At 47.1% G+C, this 25471-nt stretch overlaps 1 protein-coding gene across 1 annotated transcript in view; it reads left to right on the forward strand.

Annotated features, from left to right (window-relative positions):
- The window catches only part of LOC139570592 (cadherin-23-like), a 587919-nt gene that overhangs the window by 410230 nt on the left and 152218 nt on the right, over positions 1 to 25471 (forward strand). The window contains exons 28-34 of the mRNA XM_071392575.1: positions 523 to 583; positions 1113 to 1261; positions 7864 to 7999; positions 8345 to 8733; positions 9029 to 9130; positions 9514 to 9663; positions 9779 to 9907. Coding sequence (XP_071248676.1) covers positions 523 to 583; positions 1113 to 1261; positions 7864 to 7999; positions 8345 to 8733; positions 9029 to 9130; positions 9514 to 9663; positions 9779 to 9907 — 1116 coding nt within the window. The remainder of the gene's footprint in view (positions 1 to 522; positions 584 to 1112; positions 1262 to 7863; positions 8000 to 8344; positions 8734 to 9028; positions 9131 to 9513; positions 9664 to 9778; positions 9908 to 25471) is intronic.

Consider the following 25471-nt stretch of genomic DNA (forward strand, 5'->3'; position numbering starts at 1 on the left):
CTGGCTCCATGCCTGCCTTTCAGAGAGAGAGAGAGAGAGAGAGAGAGAGAGAGAGAGAGAGAGAGAGAGAGAGAGAGAACAAGAGAAAGGATGTAGACTGGTAGAGGGAGAGAGAGAGATGGGGTAGAGAGGGAGAAAGAGGGAGAAAGAGACGAAGAGAGTGAGTTAAAGAGAAAGAGAGAGGGGGGGAGAAAGAGTGAGAGACATCTCCATTGTGGACTTGTTGCCAGGGCCATGGTGCAGTTGTTGTGGCAACCATGGGACTACACAGAATTTGGAGGGGGTGGGGTGGGTCACTCGCATGTTAGTACGTGTGTGTGTATGTGTATATGAATGTCAGCATCTGTGTGTGTCTGTGTGCATGCCTGTGTTCGCGCACATGTATGTGTGTGTACGTATGTGTAAATATTTATGTACTTTAGCTATGTAGGCCTATCGGTGTGTGGTTTCAAGTCACTGTGGTTGTAAATGAGTATAATGGCTGCATATGTCTGTGCTATTAACATGTGTTTGTGTCTGCAGGTACAGGCCACAGATTCAGACCAGGGGGAGAACGGCAGGGTTCTGTACATGATCCTCTCTGGTGAGTACAACTTCTTCCATCCTCTTCCCAGTTGCCAGGTGGTGATACTTTTCACACCTACTCTCAGGCCTCACCGCACACAAACAACTAAACACAAAAGACTGTCAACACTGCACGCTAATTATACCCTGCATGCATAATCATAACTTTATTTGAAGTAATACGGTATTAGCCATTTAACTGCTCAATGAGACATTTGAAAGATGCAGTGTCAAGTGGGTAACACTTGATTTGGATAGATTCATTTTACAATGTTGGTGATTCATTTTACAATGTTGGTGATATTCTAGTATTAATATTTGAATGTACTTTATATCAATACACTCATGACCATCCTGCATGCAATCACTCTCAACCCCCAGCTAACCTCTCCCTCTCTCACACACCCTCTCTGTCTCTCTCTCCCCCTCTCTCTATCTCTCTGCCTCTCTCCACCCCCCGCTCTCCCCCCACCCCAATCTCTCTGTCTCTCTCTGTTTCTATCTGTGTGTGTGTCTCCCTATCTCTCTCTCTCTGTCTGCATGTGTAGGCAACAGTAAGGGTCTGTTCAGAGTTAATGAGCTGTCGGGGCTTGTGATGCGGGGCCAGAGGGCTCTGGACAGAGAGAGCAGCAGCTCCCATGTGCTGGAGGTAGAGGCCTACAACAGTGACCAGGGCAGGATGAGGAGCTCCGTACGGGTAAGGAGAGTAGGAGGGATGATGAGAGAGGAGAGGGAGAGGGTGGGCAGGGATTGACGAGAGACAAGGGAGGGAGAGGGGACAGGGCTGGATATGGAGGTCTACAACAGTGACCAGGGCAGGATAATGAGCTGCTTGCAAGTGAGGAGTGGACAGGGGAGGGTAATGGGAGACTGGGGAGACAACATAGGATGGGACCGGGCTGGAGGTGAGGAGCTCCATACTGTTGAGAAGGGGAAAGGGAGGGGGAGGAGAGGGGACAAGGCAGGGGAAGGGAGAGGGGATAGGGCTGGAGGAGTCTTGGGTCGTTCCACCAATTCGGTACCTTTTGAGAAGTGTAACTTGGTAAAAAAATAACTGTAATTTAAGATAATTTTAATTTTCTATTATAAAGTCACTTGTTGCAGTTGATTTTAATTCTGCGTCACTAAGACACGTGATGCTCAACTTCTATCAACATCTCTCCTTCGCCACTGTAACGTTCGTTCTCCTCCTCGTCTGAGGAGGAGCATGGATCGGACCAAAACACAGCTTGGGTAGAATACATGTTTGATGTATTAACGAAAGACGAAGACGAAAAAACTCTTAACAAACTACAAAACAATAAACGACGTAAACAGACCTGAACATGAGAACTTACAGACAACGAAGAACGCACGAACAGGAACAAACTAACAAACGAAACAGTCCCGTGTGGCACAAACACTGACACAGGAACAATCACCCACAAACAAACAGTGTGAACAGCCTACCTTAATATGGTTCTCAATCAGAGGAAACGTAAAACACCTGCCCCTGATTGAGAACCATATCAGGCTAATTGAAAAGAACCCAACATAGAAACACATAACATAGAATGCCCACCCAGCTCACGTCCTGACCATACTAAACAAAGACAAAATAAAGGAAATAATGTCAGGAACGTGACAGTACCCCCCCCCCCCCCAAGGTGCGGACTCCGGCCGCAAAACCTGAACCTATAGGGGAGGGTCTGGGTGGGCATCTGTCCACGGTGGCGGCTCTGGCTCTGGACGTTGTCCCCACCCCACCATAGTCAATCCCCGCTTCCGTGGCCTCCTCCTAACCCCACTGGATTAAGGGGCAGCACCGGACTAAGGGGCAGCCCAGAACTGAGGGGCAGCTCCGGACTGAGGGGCAGCTCCGGACTGGCTGACGGCTCTGGCAGGTCATGACTGGCTGACGGCTCTGGCAGGTCATGACTGGCTGACGGCTCTGGCTGGTCATGGCTGGCTGACGGCTCTGGCTGGTCATGGCTGGCTGACGGCTCTGGCTGGTCATGGCTGGCGGGCGGCTCTGGCTGCTCCTGTCTGGCGGGTGGCTCTGGCTGCTCCTGTCTGGCGGGCGGCTCTAGCGGCTCCTGACTGACGGACGGCTCTAGCGGCTCAGGACAGACGGGAGGCTTTGAAGGCACAGGACAGACGGGCGGCTTTGAAGGCTCAGGACAGACGGGCGGCTTTGAAGGCTCAGGACAGACGGGCGGCTTTTCCACCTCCCCGCACTGGTCGGGCTACGGGGAGCATTCAACCAGGTAAGGTTGGGCAGGCTCAGTGCTCAAGGGAGCCAGTATGCCTGCATGGTCCGGTATATCCGGCGCCACCTCCCCGCCCCAGCCCAGTACCACCAGTGCTTACACCACGCACCAGGCTTCCTGTGCGTCTCCAGAGCCCTGTTCCTCCTCCACGCACTAGCCCTATGGTGCGTGTCTTCAGCCAGGTACCACCAGTTCCGGCACCACGCACCAAGCCTCCTGTGCGTCTCCAGAGCCCTGTTCCTCCTCCACGCACTAGCCCTGTGGTGCGTGTCTCCAGCCCAGTACCTCCAGTTCCGGTACCACGCACCAAGCCTCCTGTGCGCCTCCAGAGTCCTGTGCGTCCTGTTGCTGCTCACCACACTAGCCTGAAGGTGCGTGTCCTTAGCCCGGTACCTCCAGTTCCGGCACCACGCACCAGGCCTATAGTGCGCCTCAGCCGGCCAGAGTCTGCCATCTGCCCAGCGGCGCCTTAACTGTCCGTCTGTCCTGAGCCTTCAAAGCCGCCCGTCTGTACTGAGCCTGCAAAGCCGCCCGTCTGTACTGAGCCTTCAAAGCCGCCCGTCTGTCCTGAGCCTTCAGAGCTGTCTGCCAGACAGGAGCCGCTAGAGCCTTCCGCCTGACAGGAGCCGCTAGAGCCTTCCGCCAGACAGGAGCCGCCAGAGCCTTCCGCCAGACAGGAGCAACCAGAGCCTTCCGCCAGACAGTAGCAGCCAGAGCCTTCCGCCAGACAGGAGCAGCCAGAGCCTTCCGCCAGACAGGAGCAGCCAGAGCCTTCCGCCAGACAGGAGCAGCCAGAGCCTTCCGCCAGACAGGGGCAGCCAGAGCCTTCCGCCAGATAGGAGCAGCCAGAGCCTTCCGCCAGACAGGAGCAGCCAGAGCCTTCCGCCAGCCATGAGCAGCCAGAGCCGTCATCCAGCCATGAGCAGCCAGAGCCGTCAGCCAGCCATGAGCAGCCAGAGCCGTCAGCCAGCCATGAGCAGCCAGAGCTGCCAGCCAGCCATGAGCAGCCAGAGCCGCCAGCCAGCCATGAGCAGCCAGAGCCGCCAGCCAGCCATGAGCAGCCAGAGCCGTCAGCCAGCCATGAGCAGCCAGAGCCGCCAGCCAGCCATGAGCAGCCAGAGCCGCCAGCCAGCCATGAGCAGCCAGAGCCGCCAGCCAGCCATGAGCAGCCAGAGCCGCCAGCCAGCCATGAGCAGCCAGAGCCGTCAGCCAGCCATGAGCAGCCCCTCAGTCTGGAGCTGCCCCTCAGTCCGGATTTGCCCCTCAGTCCGGAGCTGCCCCTCAGTCCGGAGCTGCCCCTCAGTCCGGAGCTGCCCCTCAGTCCGGAGCTGCCCCTCAGTCCGGTGTTGCCCCTTAGTCCGGTGCTGCCCCTTAATCCAGTGGGGTTAATTTGGAGGGTGGCCATTTGGAGGAGGCTACGGAAGCGGGGTTTGACTATGGTGGGGTGGGGACCACGTCCGGAGTCGGAGCCGCCACCGTGGACAGATGCCCACCCAGACCCTCCCCTAGACTTTAGGTGGTGCGCCCGGAGTTCGCACCTTGAGGGGGGGGTTCTGTCACGTTCCTGACCTGTTTTCCTTGTTTTTGTATGTGTTTAGTTGGTCAGGGCGTGAGTTGGGGTGGGCATTCTATGTTATGTGTTTCTATGTTGGGTTAAATATGTTGCCTGATATGGTTCTCAATTAGAGGCAGGTGTTTGACGTTTCCTCTGATTGAGAACCATATTAAGGTAGGCTGTTCTCACTGTTTGTTTGTGGGTGATTGTTCCTGTGTCTGTGTCTGTCGCACCACACGGGACTGTTTCGTGTTCGTTCGTTTGGTTAGTCTGTTCCTGTTCTTCGTGTTATATTGTAAGTTCTCAAGTTCAGGTCTGTCTACGTCGTTTTGTTGTTTTGTAATTTTTCAAAGTGTTTTTTCGTGTTCGTCTTGTCTTTAAATAAATTCATTCATGTATTCATCTACCGCTGCGTTTTGGTCCGATCCCTACTCCTTCTCCTCATCCGAGGAGGAGGAATTAGACAGCCGTTACAACTAGTTATCTTTTCCAACTGATTGATTGGTCGCGCAGTCCACTAAGACAGTTGGTTCATAGTTCAATGGTTGTGAATTCTAATCCCACATGGGGTAAATCCTTTATTTACAATATTCATCCCGTGACCACACACTTCTAATTCTGAAAGCGAAAGCATATCTGTGAGAGGGGTCTCCCTGGTAGTAGTTGTAGGTTTTTATACAGTACCCAAGACTAATCTGTGAGTTAATTTTACCTATTGGAAGAATACCTACTGTGTAAATACTGCAATGCGGGTTGGATTGAATTGAGCCCCTAATTTTCCATTTCAAGGTGATTAATGCAGTTTTTTGCACCCCATGGGGGGATTCAAATTTACACCGCAAGTGCCAATCGATGTCAGGAACTCAGCGCCTTATAACTGTCTAGAGCTGTATTTGCTCGTGATCCATCTAAGTGTATTATTAGTTCATGTCTGCAAACGTCTGGTAAGTATAATTTAGTGAGAAAGTGTTGGGATCAGGTGCAACAATGTTTTCCCACCCCCATAATTAATATTTATAAATCAAAATGTACTGGGGGGAGGGGCAGTTCAAACTCAAAACAAACTGCACCCCCCTCCCCAAAGTAGAACATATTTTACATGACCCTGCTCTTGCATTGTAAAATAAATTTAACACCCTCCCCCTCATAGAATTAACTCAAAATAACAATAACTGTAGCGACCCTGTGTTTATAAACTTGGACATCGACTTTGCCACTTCAGCATGCTTTTGTGGCACATTCGATGTCACGCAGGGCTACGGGTCAGAGAGTTGAGGGTTCGCCGACCAACACAGATGAGCTCACTCTCCCTGCCTGTTTTCTTACTTCACGATCAGAGCCGGCTGGAGACAATGATCAGCTTGGGGGAAATCAGATATTCTACAGCCAGCGCAATGAATACACAAAGGATGTTGGCCAAATGAGCCACATTTATGTGTCCTTAAAAACAGCTATTCATTGTGTTTTGATGTTTAGCATATGCAAACCTTTACAGCCTATTTCATAGTTTTTTAGGCTACTTTCCTAAAACAATAATGTTCCACCTCATAGTTCAGCTGTCAGAGACTTGAGCACTAAATGTATCAGCACATTGCAGGCAAAGGCCTCGGTGTCCACTGCGTGATTTTGATATTTGTATATACAGTACCAGTCAAAAGTTTGGACACTGTCACATGAGTTGACGCTGGAGAGACGAAGCAGGTACGGGGAGTCAAACATTTAATAAGGAACGGACATGTAACAAGACAGGAACATCATCAGCATGCAAGAAAGCAAGTGTGATGCAGGGCAGCCTGGTGCTCTAAAGCGCCAGGGGAGGCAATAGCGGGTGCAGACGTGACAGTGCCTCCCCCCCTCTAGGGGTGCCACCCAGCATCCCACCTGGGCGAACCAGCCGAGACATGGGCGATGGGCAAGCCAGTTGGGGCGTGGGAGCCTAACGAACCGGCAGGAGCGTGAGAGCCTGGCGAGCCGGCTGAGGCATGGAAGCCACCGATGGAGCCTGTCGATCCTGCTACAGCGAGGGAGCCCGACGATCCGGTGGAGAGTGACGTGGGATGGGAAGCCGCCGAGCCAACCGAGGCAAGGAAACTTCTCTAGCCAGCCAGGACGTGAAAGCCCGACGAGCTGGCTTAGGCATCCCTGGTTCCATCGCCGGCGGAATCCACCCCGACGTCACCAATAAAAAAAGAAAAAATATAAAAAACTCCTGGACCGGCTGGGCGAACAAGAACTGACGATCCAGGTGAGGCCCGATGTGGGATGGGAAGCATCCGAGCCAACTGGGGCAAGTAAACCTCTCGAGCCAGCTAGGGCGTGGAAGCCCGACAAGCTGGCTAGGCCCCCCGGTTCCATCGGTGGCGACCCAGAGCCGATGCCACCATACCAACAGGAAAGCCAGTAATCCCCGATGCTTCGTGTGATGGCTAATGCATTCTGTCACATGAGTTGACGCTGGAGAGACGAAGCAGGTACGGGGAGTCAAACATTTAATAAGGAACGGAGATGGAACGAGACAGGAACAGTGTCAGCATACAAGAAAACAAAGACAAAAAACTATCAATGCATCAGCAGGGAACAGAGCAGGGAAACTGACAAGTATAGGGGAGGTAATAAACAGATGATAAGCGAGTCCAAGTGAGTCCAATATCGCTGAAGCGCGTGATGAGGTAAGGCAGGTGTGCGTAATTGATGGCAGGAGTGCGAAAATGCAGGTCAGCCTGGCTCCCTCAAGCGCCAGGGGAGGGAAGAGCGGGAGCAGACGTGACAGACACACCTACTCATTCCAGGGTTTTCTTTATTTTTACTATTTTCTACATTGTAGAATAATAGTGAAGACATCAAAACTATGAAATAACACATATGGAATCATTTAGTAACCAAAAAAGTGTCAAACAAATCATAATATATTTTAGATTTTAGATTCTTAAAATTGTCACCCTTTGCCTTGATGACAGATTTGCACACTCTTGGCATTTTCTCAACCAGCTTCAACAAGCCTCATGAATCAGGACTCCGGCCCTTAGGTTTCAATATATAATTCAATATTGGTGCTCAATTTCGTCTTAAAATATCAATGGGACGCAAAATGCACTCATTTTGTGTAACAACAAAAGTGACCAAGGCAAGATGAGGAGCTCTGTACGGGTGAGGCGGGGAGAGGGGGGATTGGGTCTAAATATAGGGGATAGGGAAAGAGGGGAGGGGAGAGGGGACATGGGAGAACATAGAAGATGAGACTGTTAGGGTCATACATAGGGAAGGAAAAAGGAGAGAATGTGAGGCAGGATTTAGATAAGAACAGAGGTGAAGGTAGTGTATTGGGAGAGAAGAGGGTGTGGGACAGGACATACAGTATAGTGCTAGGGTAGAGTATGTTACAAAAGGGAAAGGGCTGTAGTGGTATAACAGGGCAGTAAAGGACACCTGTGAGCATCTTGTGAGCAGTTGTCCAGCTACTTCCCTGACTCCCAGTGTCTCTGTCTCCCACTACAGGTGATAGTGTATGTGGAGGATGCCAATGACGAGGCACCAGTGTTTACCCAGCAGCAGTACAACCGCCTGGGTCTGAGGGAGACCGCTGGCATTGGCACCTCTGTCATCGTAGTACGAGCTACAGACCCCGACACTGGTGAGTGTTGTAGTGTAACATGATGTATTACAGTACCCATAACCCTCTGTACAAGCTGGTTTTATTGATAATATATACATTATAGTGTACACTAGTACAGTATGTATTGATAAGGAAACGGGACAACATTATGTTAGCTTTATTTACTAAAATAAAACAGAATATTCTGTACAGAGCATTATGGGTATTGTAGTACATAGATAGGTATGTGTAGCAATGCATGACTACATACTTCATTTTTTTCTTTCTCTTCTCTCTCTTGTTTTGCCTCCCTTTGCCCAACCTCCTTCCCTCTATGATTTTCCCTGTCTTTCCTCTCCTCTATCCTCCCATTCCTCCATCCAGGTGACGGTGGGGCGGTGGCCTACGCCCTGGACTCAGGCTCCGACCGTAAGTTTGATGTGGACGTGAGCACGGGCCTGGTGACCACTGTAGACTACCTAGACTACGAGACCAAGACCAGCTACCTGATGAACGTGTCGGCTACCGACCAGGCGCCGCCGTTCCACCGTGGCTTCTGCATGGTCTACGTGACCTTACTTAATGAGCTGGACGAGGCGGTGGCGTTCTTCTCTGCGGGCTACGAGGTGTCACTCCTGGAGAACATCGCCACAGGAACGGAGGTGGTGCAGGTGCAGGCACAGTCGGCGGACAACCTCAACCAGCTGTCGTATCGATTTGACCCGGACACATCGCCAGCCGCCCTCGCCCTCTTCAAGATCGACAGTATCACGGTGAGTCGGTGGACATCCTGGGGTGTAAGACCGTATTAGCATGTCTCACTCTTATTGGACAGTTGGGTTAAGGTCAATTCCATTTCAATTCAGGAAGTAAAGAGCAAATCCAATTAGGATTTTCCCTTGAAAGCATTCTTCTTGAATTGACTGAATTGAAATGGAATTTAAACCCAACCCTGTTGGATACGGTACACTGCTCAGCATATATATTTAAAGCTAGGATAAATCAGGTTGTTTTTTAATTTGTTTTACTCCTTTCTCCCTTTTTCTCCTTCTCCCTGTCCATCCCCAGGGCCGTATCACAGTCACAGGGCTGCTGGACAGGGAGAAGGGGGACCTCTACACCCTGACTGTAGTGGCTGACGATGGGGGACCCAAAAAAGACTCCACTGTGGTATGGCAGTCGCTTCTTTCTTCTTAATTTCTTTTTTTTCTTGTTTTGACAGTAGTTTTTATTCCCGGTTGTCAGGTCTCATCTGTTTTCAATAATAAACCGCGTTTTGTTGTAGAAAAGGTCAGTTAATGACAATCTTTATTTTCACCTCGTTACTGCTATCTCATGGGGAAATTGCAGAAGGTAGGTGTTGCTCAGGATTACTGTTTTAATTCAAAGTTTTAATTCAAAGCTTAATGAAGTGTGTGTGTATGTCACAAATGTACTTTTGTATTATTTTTCAAAAGCATACCATGTTAATCAATTTGAATTCAAAGTTTTGTAGCATCTTAGCCCTCTTGTCAATGCCAATCCCTCATTGGCTTTGTCTATACATGTGACAGGTGTCAATCAACATACAGGATGAGAATGACAACAGTCCAGAGTTTGATATCACATCTGATTCATTGGTGGAGATTCCAGAGAACACACCCATCGGGAAGAGAGTGGCTGTGGTGCTTGGGCGCGACAAAGATGCCGGGAAAAATGGACTGGTGAGGAGAGAGACAGAGAAGAGAAGAGAGAGAGAGAGAGGGAGAAGCTCTTCACCTGCTCTCCCTGCTCTCTTTCAACTCACTCCATCCCCTCCTCTTTGTCTCGCTCTCTAAGGTGCAATTCAGGCTGGTGGCAGGGAACATGCAGGATGTGTTTGAGATCCGGACAGTGAACCACACCTATGGAGAGATCTACGTCAACTCCCCTCTGGACCGAGAGTCTGTTGACCGCTACCTGCTCAAGGTTAGACACCTGGGTCACGTTCTATAAGACCGAGAGTCTGTTGATCGCTACCTTCTCAAGGTTAGACAACTGGGCCACGTTCTATAACCATGTTTCCAAAGTCATACCATTTTTAAAAAATCATGACAGCTCTGATGGAAACAGGCATTTCGTTACAATTTTGTAAATGCCGACAGATCAGTTGTTCGTTTGACATGTGATCTTTTTGTGTTGGTAAAATTAATTATGCGAGAAATGGCGGAGGAAATGCCTTTATGCGCAAATATTGATATAATAACCATCATATTGAAAGAAACTTGGAGTCACGCGATGATATGGTGTGTGGTCCTCCCACTACGACTCTGGAAACCATGCAGTTTATTAGGATACAGATTAAATAAATTACGATGGACTTCACAGGGTGGTGAAAGTGCATGGTGATCTTGATAATATTTTCTGATAAATATTGAGAGTCTTATTCTGGTGACATAATGATCGATGCTTGATTGCCATTTGACAAATAAAAATCTCTTGCTCTTATCCACACCAGCACGGTGTTTGTTCTTAAGGACAGCCTACTCCTTCCTCCCTGTCGGGGAATTGAAATCCGGTCTCCCATGTGCCCTGCCCACATGACACAGGGACTTTTTAGCTAAATAGCCCAGTACTGTACTGCCGACTGTCACGTTGTACAGCGCCCTATTTTCTGTTCCATCATAACAGAAACCCAAAGAGTTTTTTGTTTTTCTTGGAATAGAAACACCATAATATTAATCAAATTAATTAAGCAAGTACCAGTCAAAAGTTCAGACACACCTACTCATTCCAGGATTTTTCTTTGTTTTTACTATTTCATATATTGTAGAATAATAGTGAAGACTTCACAACTGAAATAACACATATGGAATCAGTTAAGAACAAATCTTATTTATAAGGACAGCCTACTCCTTCCTCTCCATTGGGGAATTGAACCCCGGTCTCACACGTGCCCGAATTCTGTAGTACAGACATGGCCTGCTCTCCCTCATGTAAGGAATTAGGCACTTTCCCATGTTTACTACAGTATATATTGTAGTTTACTTGTCGGACTGCACAGTAGCCTAAAAAACAAATGCAGGTGGCTTATAGTACTGTATTTTGTCATCAGCATCTTTCGTAATGAAAAACAATCTTTCAAAATGCAGATGTTGATTTAGTTATGGATCCATAACGAATTACTATGGGTAAAGCTTCTTATTAGACATCTTCAGATTGTTCCTTCCTGTTTGAGTCTATTTTCTTCCATTTCGTGCCTAATGAACGCTACCGCTTAATGTTAAAATGCCACATTCAGGCTTCTCAGTCAGGAACCATTGTAACGCTCGTCTTTAGGTGGAAGAGAGGAGGACCAAGGCGCAGCGTGGTGAATGTTCATGATGTCGAATTTTAATGATATCCAACAAAACAGAACACTGACAAAATACAAAATAACAAAACGACGTGAACAGACCTGAACTTGAGAACATAAAACATGAATGCACGAACAGGTAGGAACAAACGAACGAACGAAACAAAACAGTACCGTGTGGTGAAACAAACACAGACACAGCAACAATCACCCACAAACAACCAGTGAAAAAAGCCTACCTTAATATGGCTCCCAATCAGAGACAATGACAAACACCTGTCTCTGATTCAGAACCATATTAGGCCAAACGAACAAACCTAAACATAGAAACAAATAACATAGAATGCCCACCTCAACACACGCCCTGACCATACTAAATAAATACAAAACAAGGGAAATAAGGTCAGGAACGTGACAGTACTCCCCCCCCCCTCAAGGTGCGGACTCCGGCCGCAAAACCTGAACCTATAGGGGAGGGTCTGGGTGGGCATCTGTCCACGGTGGCGGCGCTGGTCGTGGTCCCCACCCCACCATAGTTAATCCCCGCTTCCGTGGCCTCCTCTTAACGGCGACCCTCCATATTAACCCCACTGGCCTAAGGGGCAGCACCGGACTGAGGGGTAGCACCGGACTGAGGGGCAGCACCGGACTGAGGGGCAGCTCCGGACTGAGGGGCAGCTCCGGACTGAGGAGCAATTCCGGCATCGCCGGCGTGACAGGCAGCTCTGGAAGGTCCTGGCTGACTGACGGCTCTGGCAGCTCCTGGCTGGCTGGCGGCTCTGGCAGCTCCTGGCTGGCTGGCGGCTCTGGCAGCTCCTGGCTGGCTGGCGGCTCTGGCAGCTCCTGGCTGGCTGGCGGCTCTGGCAGCTCCTGGCTGGCGGCTCTGGCAGCTCCTGTCTGGCGGGCGGCTTTGGCAACTCCTGTCTGGCGGGCGGCTCTGGCCAGATGGGCAACTCAGACGGCGCTGGGCAGACGGGCAGTACCGTCCCTGGGCAGACGGCAGACTCTGGCCGGCTGAGGCGCACAGTAGGCCTGGTGCGTGGTGCCGGAACTGGTGGTACCGGGTTAAGGACACGCACCTTAAGGCTAGTGCGGGGAGCAGCAACAGGGTGCACAGGGCTCTGGAGACGCAGAGGAGGCTTGGTGCGTGGTGCCGGAACTGGTTGTACCGGGCTGGAGACACGCACCACAGGGCGAGTGCGTGGAGGAGGAACAGGGCTCTGGAGATGCACTGGAAGCCTGGTGCGTGGTGTTGGCACTGGTGGTACTGGGCTGGGGCGGGGAGGTGGCGCCGGATATACCGGACCATGCAGGCGTACTGGCTCCCTTGAGCACCGAGCCTGCCCAACCTTACCTGGTTGAATGCTCCCCGTAGCCCGACCAGTGCGGGGAGGTGGAATAACCCGCACTGGGCTGTGTTGGCGAACCGGGGACACCATGCGTCCATGCGTCCCCGGTTCACCATGCGACACCATGCGACACCATGCGCCATGTATGCCGGCCCGAGGAGACGCACTGGAGACCAGACGCGTTGAGCCGGTTTCATGGCACCTGGCTCAATGCTCAATCTAGCCCGGCCGATACAAGGAGCTGGAATGTACCTCACTGGGCTAAGCACACGTACAGGAGACACCATGCTCTTTACCGCATAACACGGTGTCTGCCCGTACTTACGCTCTCCACGGTAAGCTCGAGGAGTTGGCGCAGGTTTCCTACCTGACTTCGCCACACTCCCTTGTAGCCCTCCCCCCAATACATTTTTGGGCTTGACTCTCGGGCTTCCTACCGCGTCGTCGTGCTGCCTCCATTCGCCGGTATCCCTCCTCACACTGCTCCAGAGAATCCCAGGCGGGCTCCGGCATTCTCCCTGGGTCGATCGCCCACCTGTCGATCTCTTCCCACGTAGTGTAGTCCAGACTCTGCTCCCATGTCCATTCCTCCTTGCGCTGCTCCTGCTGCCGCTGCCTGTTACCACGCTGCTTGGTCCGGTTTTGGTGGGTGATTCTGTAACGCTCATCTTTAGGTGGAAGAGAGGAGGACCAAGGCGCAGCGTGGTGAATGTTCATGATGTCGAATTTTAATGATATCCAACAAAACACTGACAAAATACAAAATAACAAAACGACGTGAACAGACCTGAACTTGAGAACATAAAACATGAACGCACGAACAGGTAGGAACAAACGAACAAACGAACGAACGAACGAAACGAAACAGTACCGTGTGGTGAAACAAACACAGACACAGTAACAATCACTCACAAACAACCAGTGAAAACAGCCTACCTTAATATAGCTCCCAATCAGAGACAATGACAAACACCTGTCTCTGATTCAGAACCATATTAGGCCAAACGAACAAACCTAAACATAGAAACAAATAACATAGACTGCCCACCCCAACTCACGCCCTGACCATACTAAATAAATACAAAACAAGGGAAATAAGGTCAGGAACGTGACAACCATATGACAATTATATGTACTCAAGCTACATAGGATGAATATGAAATATTATTATACAGCATGTCAGCACATGAGCATGTTTTCATTTTTAAATGCATGTTTTGCCGGTTTGTGTGCATCCATACACATACAGTAATCCCGTTGCAGTTTACTGTATATCCATATGTTTATTAATACAATTTTATTTTTTTTGAAATATTAGCTATTGCCTGAAGCTGAAAAATATAGGAAATTCAAAGCTAATTTGACCTATGCATTAACAATGTTTTTCAGCATACGCAGCTTAGATACCTTCTAGAGGACAGTATGTTTATTGATCTACTGTACTTCAACAACAGATGTACTCACATTGGATTGGTTGATTAGGATTCCAAACTTCTCTCAAACCGCTTTATACTCTTTGAGTAGATTTTTCCCGTTAATGTACTTGGTAATGTAAACTTATTTTTGATATAAGACACACATGCAATCTGGGAATCTTGACGTATACCCATTGGTTCTTGAAGGGGCAATCTAGAGTTCAAAACAACAACAAACCCAACACCGCACCACTCTTTCAGTAAAAAGCTGAGGAACAGGGGTAGTGAAATGTAACCACCTCAAATTCATCAATAGAGCTATGGATACAAAAATACAATTTTAACCATATTCAGAGGCTAAACAGTGTTTGTTTAAAAAAATAAAATTGTACAAACAATTGAGTAGAACAGTGCCTTTGGAAAGTAAAGTGGATTGAAAAAGTATTCACCCCCCTTGGCATTTTTCCTATTTTGTTGCCTTACAACCTAGAATTAAAATATATATTTTTGGTGGTTTGTATCATTTGATTTACACAACATGCCTACCACTTCCGGCGCCGAAAAGAGATGGCCGCCTCGCTTCGCGTTCCTTGGAAAATATGCAGTATTTTGTTTTTTTATGTGTTATTTCTTACATCCGTACCCCAGGTAATCTTAGGTTTCATTACATACAGTCGGGAGGAACTACTGAATATACGATTAACGTCAACTCATCATCGTTCCTACCAGGAATATGACTTTCCCGAAACGGATCCAGTGTTTTGCCTTCCACCCAATACAATGGATCTGATCCCAGCCGGCGACCCTGTGCGACGCCGTAAAAGGGGCAAACGAGGCGGTCTCGTGGTCAGGCTTCGGAGACGGGCACATCGCGCTCCACTCCCTAGCATACTACTCGCCAATGTCCAGTCTCTTGACAATAAGGTTGATGAAATCCGAGCACGGGTAGCATTCCAGAGAGACATCAGGGATTGCAACGTGCTCTGCTTCACGGAAACATGGCTAACTCAAGAGACGCTAACGGAGTCGGTGCAGCCAGCTGGTTTCTTCATGCATCGCGCCGACAGAAACAAACATCTTTCCGGTAAGAAGAGGGGCGGGGGGGTATGCCTTATGATTAACGAGACGTGGTGTGATCATCATAACAACACACAGGAACTCAAGTCATTCTGTTCACCTGATCTAGAACTCCTCACAATCAAATGTCGACCGCATTATCTACCAAGGGAATTCTCTTCAATCATAATCACAGCCGTATATATTCCCCCCCAAGCAGACACATCGATGGCCCTGAACGAACTTTATCTGACTCTTTGTAAACTGGAAACCACACACCCTGAGGCTGCATTCATCGTAGCTGGGGATTTTAACAAGGCTAATCTAAAAACAAAACTCCCTAAATTCTATCAGCATATCGATTGTGCTACCAGGGCTGGAAAAACCCTAGATCATTGTTATACTAATTTCCGCGACGCATATAAGGCCCTCCCCCGCCCCCCTTTCGGAAAAGCTGACCACGACTCCATTTTGTTGATTCCAGCCTACAAACAGAAACTAAAACAACAAGCTCCCGCGCTCAGGTCTGTTCAACGCTGGTCCGACCAATCTGAATCCACGCTTCAAGACTGCTTCGATCACGCGGATTGGAATATGTTCCGCATTGCGTCCAACAACAATATTGACGAATATGCTGATTCGGTGAGCGAGTTCATTAGGAAGTGCATTGACGATGTCGTACCCACAGCAACGATTAAAACATTCCCAAACCAGAAACCGTGGATTGACGGCAGCATTCGCGTGAAACTGAAAGCGCGAACCACTGCTTTTAACCAGGGCAAGGTGACCGGAAGCATGACCGAATACAAACAGTGTAGCTATTCTCTCCGCAAGGCAATCAAACAGGCTAAGTCCCAGTACAGAGACAAAATCGAGTCGCAATTCAACAGCTCAGACACAAGAGGTATGTGGCAGGGTCTACAGTCAATCACGGATTACAAAAAGAAAACCAGCCCCGTCGCGGACCAGGATGTCTTGCTCCCAGACAGGCTAAACAACTTTTTTGCCCGCTTTGAGGTCAATACAGTGCCACTGACACGGCCCCCTACCAAAACCTGCGGGCTCTCCTTCACTGCAGCCGAGGTGAGTAAAACATTTAAACGTGTTAACCCTCGCAAGGCTGCAGGCCCAGACGGCATTCCCAGCCGCGTCCTCAGAGCATGCGCAGACCAGCTGGCTGGTGTGTTTACGGACATATTCAATCAATCCTTATCCCAGTCTGCTGTTCCCACATGCTTCAAGAGGGCCACCATTGTTCCTGTTCCCAAGAAAGCTAAGGTAACTGAGCTAAACGACTACCGCCCCGTAGCACTCACTTCTGTCATCATGAAGTGCTTTGAGAGACTAGTCAAGGACCATATCACCTCCACCCTACCGGACACCCTAGACCCACTCCAATTTGCTTACCGACCCAATAGGTCCACAGACGACGCAATCGCAACCACACTGCACACTGCTCTAACCCATCTGGACAAGAGGAATACCCATGTGAGAATGCTGTTCATCGATTACAGCTCAGCATTTAACACCATAGTACCCTCCAAACTCGTCATCAAGCTCGAGACCCTGGGTCTCGACCCCGCCCTGTGCAACTGGGTCCTGGACTTCCTGACGGGCCGCCCCCAGGTGGTGAGGGTAGGTAACAACATCTCCACCCCGCTGATCCTCAACACTGGGGCCCCACAAGGGTGCGTTCTGAGCCCTCTCCTGTACTCCCTGTTCACCCACGACTGCGTGGCCATGCACGCCTCCAACTCAATCATCAAGTTTGCGGATGACACTACAGTGGTAGGCTTGATTACCAACAACGACGAGACGGCCTACAGGGAGGAGGTGAGGGCCCTCGGAGTGTGGTGTCAGGAAAATAACCTCACACTCAACGTCAACAAAACAAAGGAGATGATTGTGGACTTCAGGAAACAGCAGAGGGAGCACCCCCCTATCCACATCGACGGGTCAGTAGTGGAGAAGGTGGAAAGTTTTAAGTTCCTCGGTGTACACATCACGGACAAACTGAACTGGTCCACCCACACAGAGAGCGTTGTGAAGAAGGCGCAGCAGCGCCTCTTCAACCTCAGGAGGCTGAAGAAATTCGGCTTGTCACCAAAAGCACTCACAAACTTCTACAGATGCACAATCGAGAGCATCCTGTCGGGCTGTATCACCGCCTGGTACGGCAACTGCTCCGCCCACAACCGTAAGGCTCTCCAGAGGGTAGTGAGGTCTGCAGAACGCATCACCAGGGACAAACTACCTGCCCTCCAGGACACCTACACCACCCGATGTCACAGGAAGGCCATAAAGATCATCAAGGACAACAACCACCCAAGCCACTGCCTGTTCACCCCGCTATCATCCAGAAGGCGAGGTCAGTACAGGTGCATCAAAGCAGGGACCGAGAGACTGAAAAACAGCTTCTATCTCAAGGCCATCAGACTGTTAAACAGCCACCACTAACATTTAGCGGCCGCTGCCAACATACTGACTCAACTCCAGCCACTTTAAAAATGGGAATTGATGGAAATTATGTAAAAATGTACCACTAGCCACTTTAAACAATGCCACTTAATATAATGTTTACATACCCTACATTACCCATCTCATATGTATATACTGTACTCTATATCATCTACTGCATCTTGCCATCTTTATGTAATACATGTACCACTAGCCACTTTAAACTATGCCACTTTATGTTTACATACCCTACAGTACTCATCTCATATGTATATACCGTACTCTATACCATCTACTGCATCTTGCCTATGCCGTTCTGTACCACCACTCATTCATATATCTTTATGTACATATTCTTTATCCCTTTACACTTGTGTGTGTGTATAAGGTAGTAGTTGTGGAATTGTTAGGTTAGATTACTTGTTGGTTATTACTGCATTGTCGGAACTAGAAGCACAAGCATTTCGCTACACTCGCATTAACATCTGCTAACCATGTGTATGTGACTAATAAAATTTGATTTGATTTGACTTTGAAGATGCAAAATCTTTTTTAAAGTGAAACAAACAAGAACTAAGACAAAAAAACAGACCTTGAGCGTGCAAAACTATTCTGACCAGTTTCCCAGTCCCTGCAGATGAAAAATATTCCCATAGGATGATGCTGCCACCACCATGCTTCACTGTGGGGATGGTGTTCTAGGGTGATGTTAGACGTTGGGTTTGCCAGACATAGCATTTTCCTTGATGGCCAAAAAGCTACATTTTAGTCTCATCTGACCAGAGTACCTTCTTCCATATGTTTGGGGAGTCTCCCACATGCCTTTTGGCGAACACCAAACATGTTTGCTTATTTTGTTCTTTTCTGGCCACTCTTCAGTAAAGCCCAGCTCTGTGGAGTGTAGTACGGCTTAGAGTGGTTCTGTGGATAGACACTCCAATCCCCACTGTGGAGCTTTGCAACTCCTTCAGGGTTATCTTTGGTCTCTTTGTTGCGTCTCTGATTAATGCCCTCCTTGCCTGGTCCGTGAGATTTGGTGGGCGGCCCGCTCTTGGCAGCTTTGTTGTCGTGCCATATTCTTTCAATTTTTTAATAATGGATTTATTTGTGCTCTGTAGGATGTTCAAAGTTTCTGATATTGTTTTACATCCCAACCCAGATCTGTACTTCTCCACAACTTTGTCCCTGACCTGTTTGGAGAGCTCCTTGTTTTTCATGGTGCCGCTTGCTTGGTGCTGCCCCTTGCTTAAAGGTGTCGCAGACTCCGCGGACTTTCAGAACAGGAGTATATATACTGAGATCATGTGTCAGATAATGTGACACTTAGATTGCACACAGGTGGACTTTATTTCACATATGCACCCACCACCTTTCCATTTTTTTATTTTTTTATTTTTTTAAACCAGTAATTGTTTTATTTCACTTCACCAATTTGGACTATTTTGTTTATGTCCATTACATAAAATACAAATAAAAATCAATTTAAATTACAGGTTTAATGCAACAAAATAGGAAAAATGCCAAGGAGGATGAATTCTTTTGCGAGACACTGTAATCAGACCCCTTGACTTTTTTCACATTTTGTTAGGTTACAGCCTTATTCTAAAATTGATAACGTGTTTTTTTCCTCTCAATCAATCTACACAGAATACCTCATAATGACAAAGCAAAAACAGGTTGTTAGAAATGTTTGCTAATTTATATAAATTCATATAAAATATAAATGAAATATCACATTTGCATTAGTTTTCAGACCCTTTACTCAGTACTTTGTTGAAGCACCTTTCGCAGCAATTACAGCCTCAAGTCTTCTTGGGTATGACGCTACAAGCTTGGCACGCCTGTATTTGGGGAGTTTCTCCCATTCTTCTCTGCAGATCCTCTCAAGCTCTGTTTGGTTTGATGGCGAGCGTTGCTTCACAGCTATTTTCAGGTCTCTCCAGAGATGTTCGATCAAGTTCAAGTCCAAGGCTCTGGCTGGGCCACTCAAGGACATTCAGAGACTTGTCCCGAAGCCACTGCTGCGTTGTCTTGGCTGTGTTCTTAGGGTCATTGTCCTTTTAGAAGGTGAACCTTCTCCCCAGTCTGAGGTCCTGAGCGCTCTGAAACAGGTTTTCATCAAGGATCTCTCTGTACCTTGCTCCGTTCATCTTTGGCTTGATCCTGACTAATCTCCCAGGCCCTGACACTGAAATACACCCCGATAGCATGATGCTATCACCACCGTGCTTCACCGTACAAATGATGCCAGGTTTACTCCAGATGTGACGCTTGGCAATCTTGGTTTCATCAGAACAGAGAATCTTGTTTCTCATGGTCTTAGAGTCTTTAGCTGCCTTTTGGCAAACTCCAAGCAGGCTGTTATGTACGTTTTACTGAGGAGTGGCTCCCATCTGGCCACTCTACCATAAAAGCCTGATTTGTGGAGTGCTGCAGAGATGGTTGTCCTTCTGGAAGGTTCTCCCATCTCCACAGAGGAACTTTAGAGCTCTGTCAGAGTGACCATCGGGTTCTTGGTCACCTCCCTGACCAAGGCCCTTCTACCCCGATTGCTCAGTTTGGCTGTGCAGCCAGCTGTAGGAATAGTCTTGGCGGTGCCAAACTTCTTCCATTTAAGAATGATGGAGGCCGCTGTGTTCTTGGGGACCTTCAATGCTGCAAAACGTTTTTGGTACCCTTTTCCAGATCTGTGCCTCGACACAATTCTGTCTCCGAGCTCTACGGATAATTCCTTCGACCTCATGGCTTGGTTTTTGCTCTGACATGCACTGTCAATTGTTGGACCTTATCTTGACAGGTGTGTGCCTATCCAAATCAAGTCCAATCAGTTGAATTTACCACAAGTGGACTCCAATCAAGTTGTAGAAACATCTTAAGGATGATCAATGGAAACAGGATGCACCTGAGCTCAATTTCGAGTCTCGTAAAAAAGGGTGTGAATACTTATGTAAATAAGATATGTTTTTTTATTGTAATATATTTGAAAAAAATTCTAAAAACCTGTTTTCGCTTTGTCATTATGGGGTATTGTGTGTAGACTTCTGAGGGTTGAAAATTATTTAATAAAGTTTAGATTAAGGCTGTAACATAACAAAATGTGGAAAAAGTCAAGGGGTCTGAATACTCACTGTATATTTTGGATTCTGATGGGGTACGACAATTGGACTAAGCTCAAGTGGCATTTATTATATATACACACTACCGGTCAAAAGTTTTAGAACACCTACTCAAAGGTGTTTCTATATTTTTACTATTTTCTACATTGTAGCTGGTGAGAGAATGCCAAGAGTGTGCAAAGCTGTCATCAAGACAAAGGGTGGCTATTTGAAGAATCTCAAATATAAAATATATTTGCATTCGTTACTACCTGATTCCATACAGTATGTGTTATTTAATTGTTTTGATGTCTTCACTATTATTCTACAATGTAGAAAATAGTCAAATTTAAGAAAAACCCTTGAATGAGAATAGTTTTTTCCCGTTTTTTATGGTAACTGAGGGGGCACAAGTTTGAACAGAGGGGCCTAAGCCCCATTTAGCCCTCTCGTGGAGCCAGGTACGCATCCGGATTGTTACTACCAATATTACAATACAGTTTGTGTAGTCTCCTGTTTTTCTCCAAATAAAATAGAGATGGGTGAAAGCAATTGGTTAGATACTGCCGGCGGCATGTGATAGGCTACAACTGCGGGAAGCAACTGATTTTGGCATTCACACCTATGTGAAGATAGCCACAATAATGGAATTTGCAGTTCTCCTACAAAATAAAGGTTCCCCATTGAAAGTGATGCAAATAGTGGAATCATGCCATATTTGGACTAGATAATGCTAAACAAGGTTGGAATGTTGTTATATAAATTAAACAAAAGACAAAAATTGGTTCAATTGACACAAAAGTCGAAAATAGTTATTGAAATTTTAGCGGTGTAGCTCATATTAGGGAACTTAACTGTGGGAAATCACCTCACTATACAGTTTATTGTGCTTATTGACATTCATATTGCGATGTACAGCCTTACCAATGTTAACCAACAGATTACAATTCTGAGGAGTTCACACACATATTAGCGTCATAGCTCTTATTGCGGGACTCTGAAACCACTGTGCTCACCAGTCAACCTACCCACTGGGCAAAAACTGGTTGGATCAACAATGTCTCCGTGTCATTTCATCACAAAAAAATCTATGTGATGATGTTGAATCAACGTGTAAAACTGATTGGATCTGCAAAAAGTCATCAATGTAAGGGCATTTCATATTTCTTTAACTTTTAAATCAACTCAACTAAATGTAAACTTAAACTAGACGTTGAACTGACATCTGTGCCCAGTGGGTACAATGTATTGAACATTCATATTGCAATGTACATCCTTACCTATGGATATTGGGTCCATGAAATGGAGTATCAGCCCCATTTAGCCCTCTCGTGACACTACCAGATTACAATTCTGAATAGTTTACATAAATATTAGCATCATAGCTCATATTAGGGAACTTTAACTGCGGCAAATCACCTCAATATTCAGCTTATTGTGCACATTGAACATTCAGATTGCAATGTGCAGCCTTACCTGTGGTTCTTGGGTCTAGGTAATTGGGTATTGACCCGTATGTACAGTTGTATGTACAGCATACTCATGGTATACATCATCCAACTAAATGCTTACTTGCAGGTTCTTCTTGACAATGCAACAACAATAAAAAATAGTGAAAAATAAGAATATGAACATAAAGTAAATGGCAGTAGAATAGAATAAACATTTCAGCATAAGTATAATACAGTAAGGCACAATTTACAGTACAACATTAAGATGTGTATTGGGGAAGGGGGGGATGGGGGGGGCAAGTGTATAAATGGAGCAGTATAATAAGAGTCTGATAGCAGCAGTTGTAATGTGTGCTAAGGTGCGGAAAATTAGAACAGGTGGTCAGTCCAGTTCAATTGTTCAGTATTCTGATGGCTTGTAGATAGAAACTGTCTCTGAGCCTGTTGGTATCAGACCTCATGCTCTGATGACAAGTCCTCGGTGATGTGTATGCTAAGGAACTTAAAACTCATGACTCTCTCTACTACAGTCCCATTGATGTGGATCGGGCATGTTCCCTTCTCTGTTTCTTGAAGTCAACAATCAGCTCCATTATTTTGCTGACGTTGAGGGAAAGGTTGTTGTCATGACACCACAATGCCAGTTTCCTTACCTCCTCCCTATAGGCTGACTCATCGTTGGCCTACAACCATGGTGTCGACAGCAAACTTGGAGTTGGTGTCGTGCAAAGCCACATAGTCGTGGGTGAACAGGGAGTATAGCAGAGAGCAGAGGACACCCCTGGGGGGCCCCTGTGTTAAGGGTCAGTGTGGAGGAGGTGTGGTTTCCAATACTCATAGCCTGTGGTCTGCCCGTCAGGAAGTCCAGGATCCAGTTGTAGAGGGTTATGTCCAGACCCAGGGCTCTAGATATTGGTGTCGAGCTTGGAGGGAACAATAGTGTTGAATGTAGAGAATGGCGCCAGAGGGGATGGCTGCCGTTTTACAGGCTCCTAACCAATTGTGCTATTTTGTGTGTTTTTTCTTGATGTTTGTAACTTAAATTGTACATAATGTTTCTGCCACCGAAAAGAGCTTCTGGATATTAGAACAGCGATTTCTCACCTCGAACCGGACAAAGATTTTTCTTTAACATGTCGGACGCGAAGGATTTACTCCATATACCCAACCATGACCAAATCCCAGTCATTCGCATGAAGAGAAGATGCCGATACAGGGGATGCAGGTCGGAATGTCTTGTGAGAATTCGTTGGCGAGTTGGTAACCTGCCTCTACCATCTGTCCTACTGGCCAACGTGCAATCACTGGAGAATAAACTGGATGAGCTCCATTCAAGACTATCCTACCAATGGGACATTAAAAACTGCAACATCTTATGTTTCTCTGAGTTGTGGCTGAACGATGTAGTGGAATTTCTAAATACTATCAAATGAGGAGAGACAAGCTTATCACACAAGTCAGAGTTATACTTAAATTAAAACTTTATTAACTTATTAATAAGAGAGCAGGTCACATCAAAGACAAATTAATGGAGTGAGTGCTCACTGAGTGGAGTGATATACTATCTCAGGATAGGTCAGGATAGATGCAACCTCAGAGATTATGTGCTTGTACAATGGTTCCAGACACTAACTCCACACATCCTGTGCCAGACCTTAGGCCAAATACAAGGAACTTGTTGTTTTGTTCAGTACTAAGAACATTTGTTGTTACTTAGTTTCCACCTTGAGCTAGGGGAGAGAACAATCTCCCCCTAGGAGGAGGTGACTGAAGCACAGACACTGTGCAGACAAGTGATTGGTTCCCCATTACGCACGCCATCCCTTTACATGGTTTGCAATAGAGACACACAGTTCATATATGGAAACAATATTTCCTTCTGACCTCCTTTGCCATACTCCTTGCTGATATTCTGCAGAGCAACAGGGACCTGTGATAGACAAGCCTGACTTCTCCACTCTCTGGACCCAAGGTGACTGAGGCCCATTTGAGGGAGGAAGTGCAGCTGCCAACACCAGAGTCGAAAGGAGACATTCTAATAACAAGAGTTTTCAACAGTTCAATCATATAAGCATATTCTGCAGATAAGACATCTTAATTATCTATGTTACTTAGCTAATTCTGATTTCGCCACAACGACGACAAAGATAATATACAGTTGGCTGTTTTTTCCGTGTATCGGCAAGACAGAACAGCTGCCTCCGGTAAGACAAGGGGTGGCGTCTGTCTATTTGTCAATTAAAGCTTGTTCATGAAATCAAATATTCAGGAAGTCTCAAGGTTTTGCTTGCCTGAGGTAGAAAAGGGAGGACAGGAGGGGACTAAGCACACACCCCTGAGGGCCCCCGAGTTATAAGACTGCTGAACAATTAATCAAATGGCCACGGACTATTTACATTGACAACCCCCGTCCCCCCTTTGTTTTTCCACTGCTGCTACTCACTGTTAATTATCTATGCACAGTCACTTTACCCCAACCTCACATAAGGTTCTATTCGGCGCATGTGACAAATAAAAATTTGATATAATGTAATCCATGGCTTCTGGTTGGGACATGTACGTACGGTCACAGTGGGGATAGCCGGAGGGAAGCCACTCCTCAGTAAAAGGCACATAACAGCCCGTTTGCCAAAAGGCACCTAAAGACTCTCAGACCATGAGAAACAAGATTCTCTGGTCTGATGAAACCAAGATTGAACTCTTTGGCCTGAATGCCAAGTGTCACATCTGTAGGAAACCTGGCACCATCTCTACGGTAAAGCATGGTGGTGGCAGCATCATGCTGTGGGGATGTTTTTCAGCCACAGGGACTGGGAGACTAGTCAGGATCGAGGGAAGGATTAATGGAGCAAAGTACAGAGATCCTTGATGAAAACTTGCTCCAGAGTGCTCAGGACCTCAGACTGGGGTGAAGGTTTACCTTCCAACAGGACAACAACCCTAAGCACACAGCCAAGACAACACAGGCGTGGCTTTGGGACAAGTCTCTGAATGTCCTTGAGTGGCCCAGCCAGAGCCCAGACTTGAAACCGATCAAACATCTCTGGAGAGACCTGAAAATAGCTCTGACGCGACGCTCCCCATCCAATCTGACAGAGCTTGAGGTGTGCCAAGCCTGTAGTGTCATACCCAAGAAGACTCGAGGCTGTAATCGTTGCCAAAGGTGCTTGAACAGAGTACTGAGTAAAGGGTCTGAATACTTAGGTAAATGTGATATTTCTGTTTTTTATTTTTATAAACCTGTTTTTGCTTTGTCATTATGGGGTATTGTGTGTAGATTGATAAAGGAAAAAATCTTAATCATTTTTAGAATAAGGTTGTAACGTAACAAAATGTTGAGTAACGTTAAGGGATCTGAATACTTTCCGAATGCAC

This window comes from Salvelinus alpinus, chromosome 3 (genome assembly GCF_045679555.1).
Source record: "Salvelinus alpinus chromosome 3, SLU_Salpinus.1, whole genome shotgun sequence".
NCBI classification, from domain to species: Eukaryota; Metazoa; Chordata; class Actinopteri; order Salmoniformes; family Salmonidae; genus Salvelinus; species Salvelinus alpinus.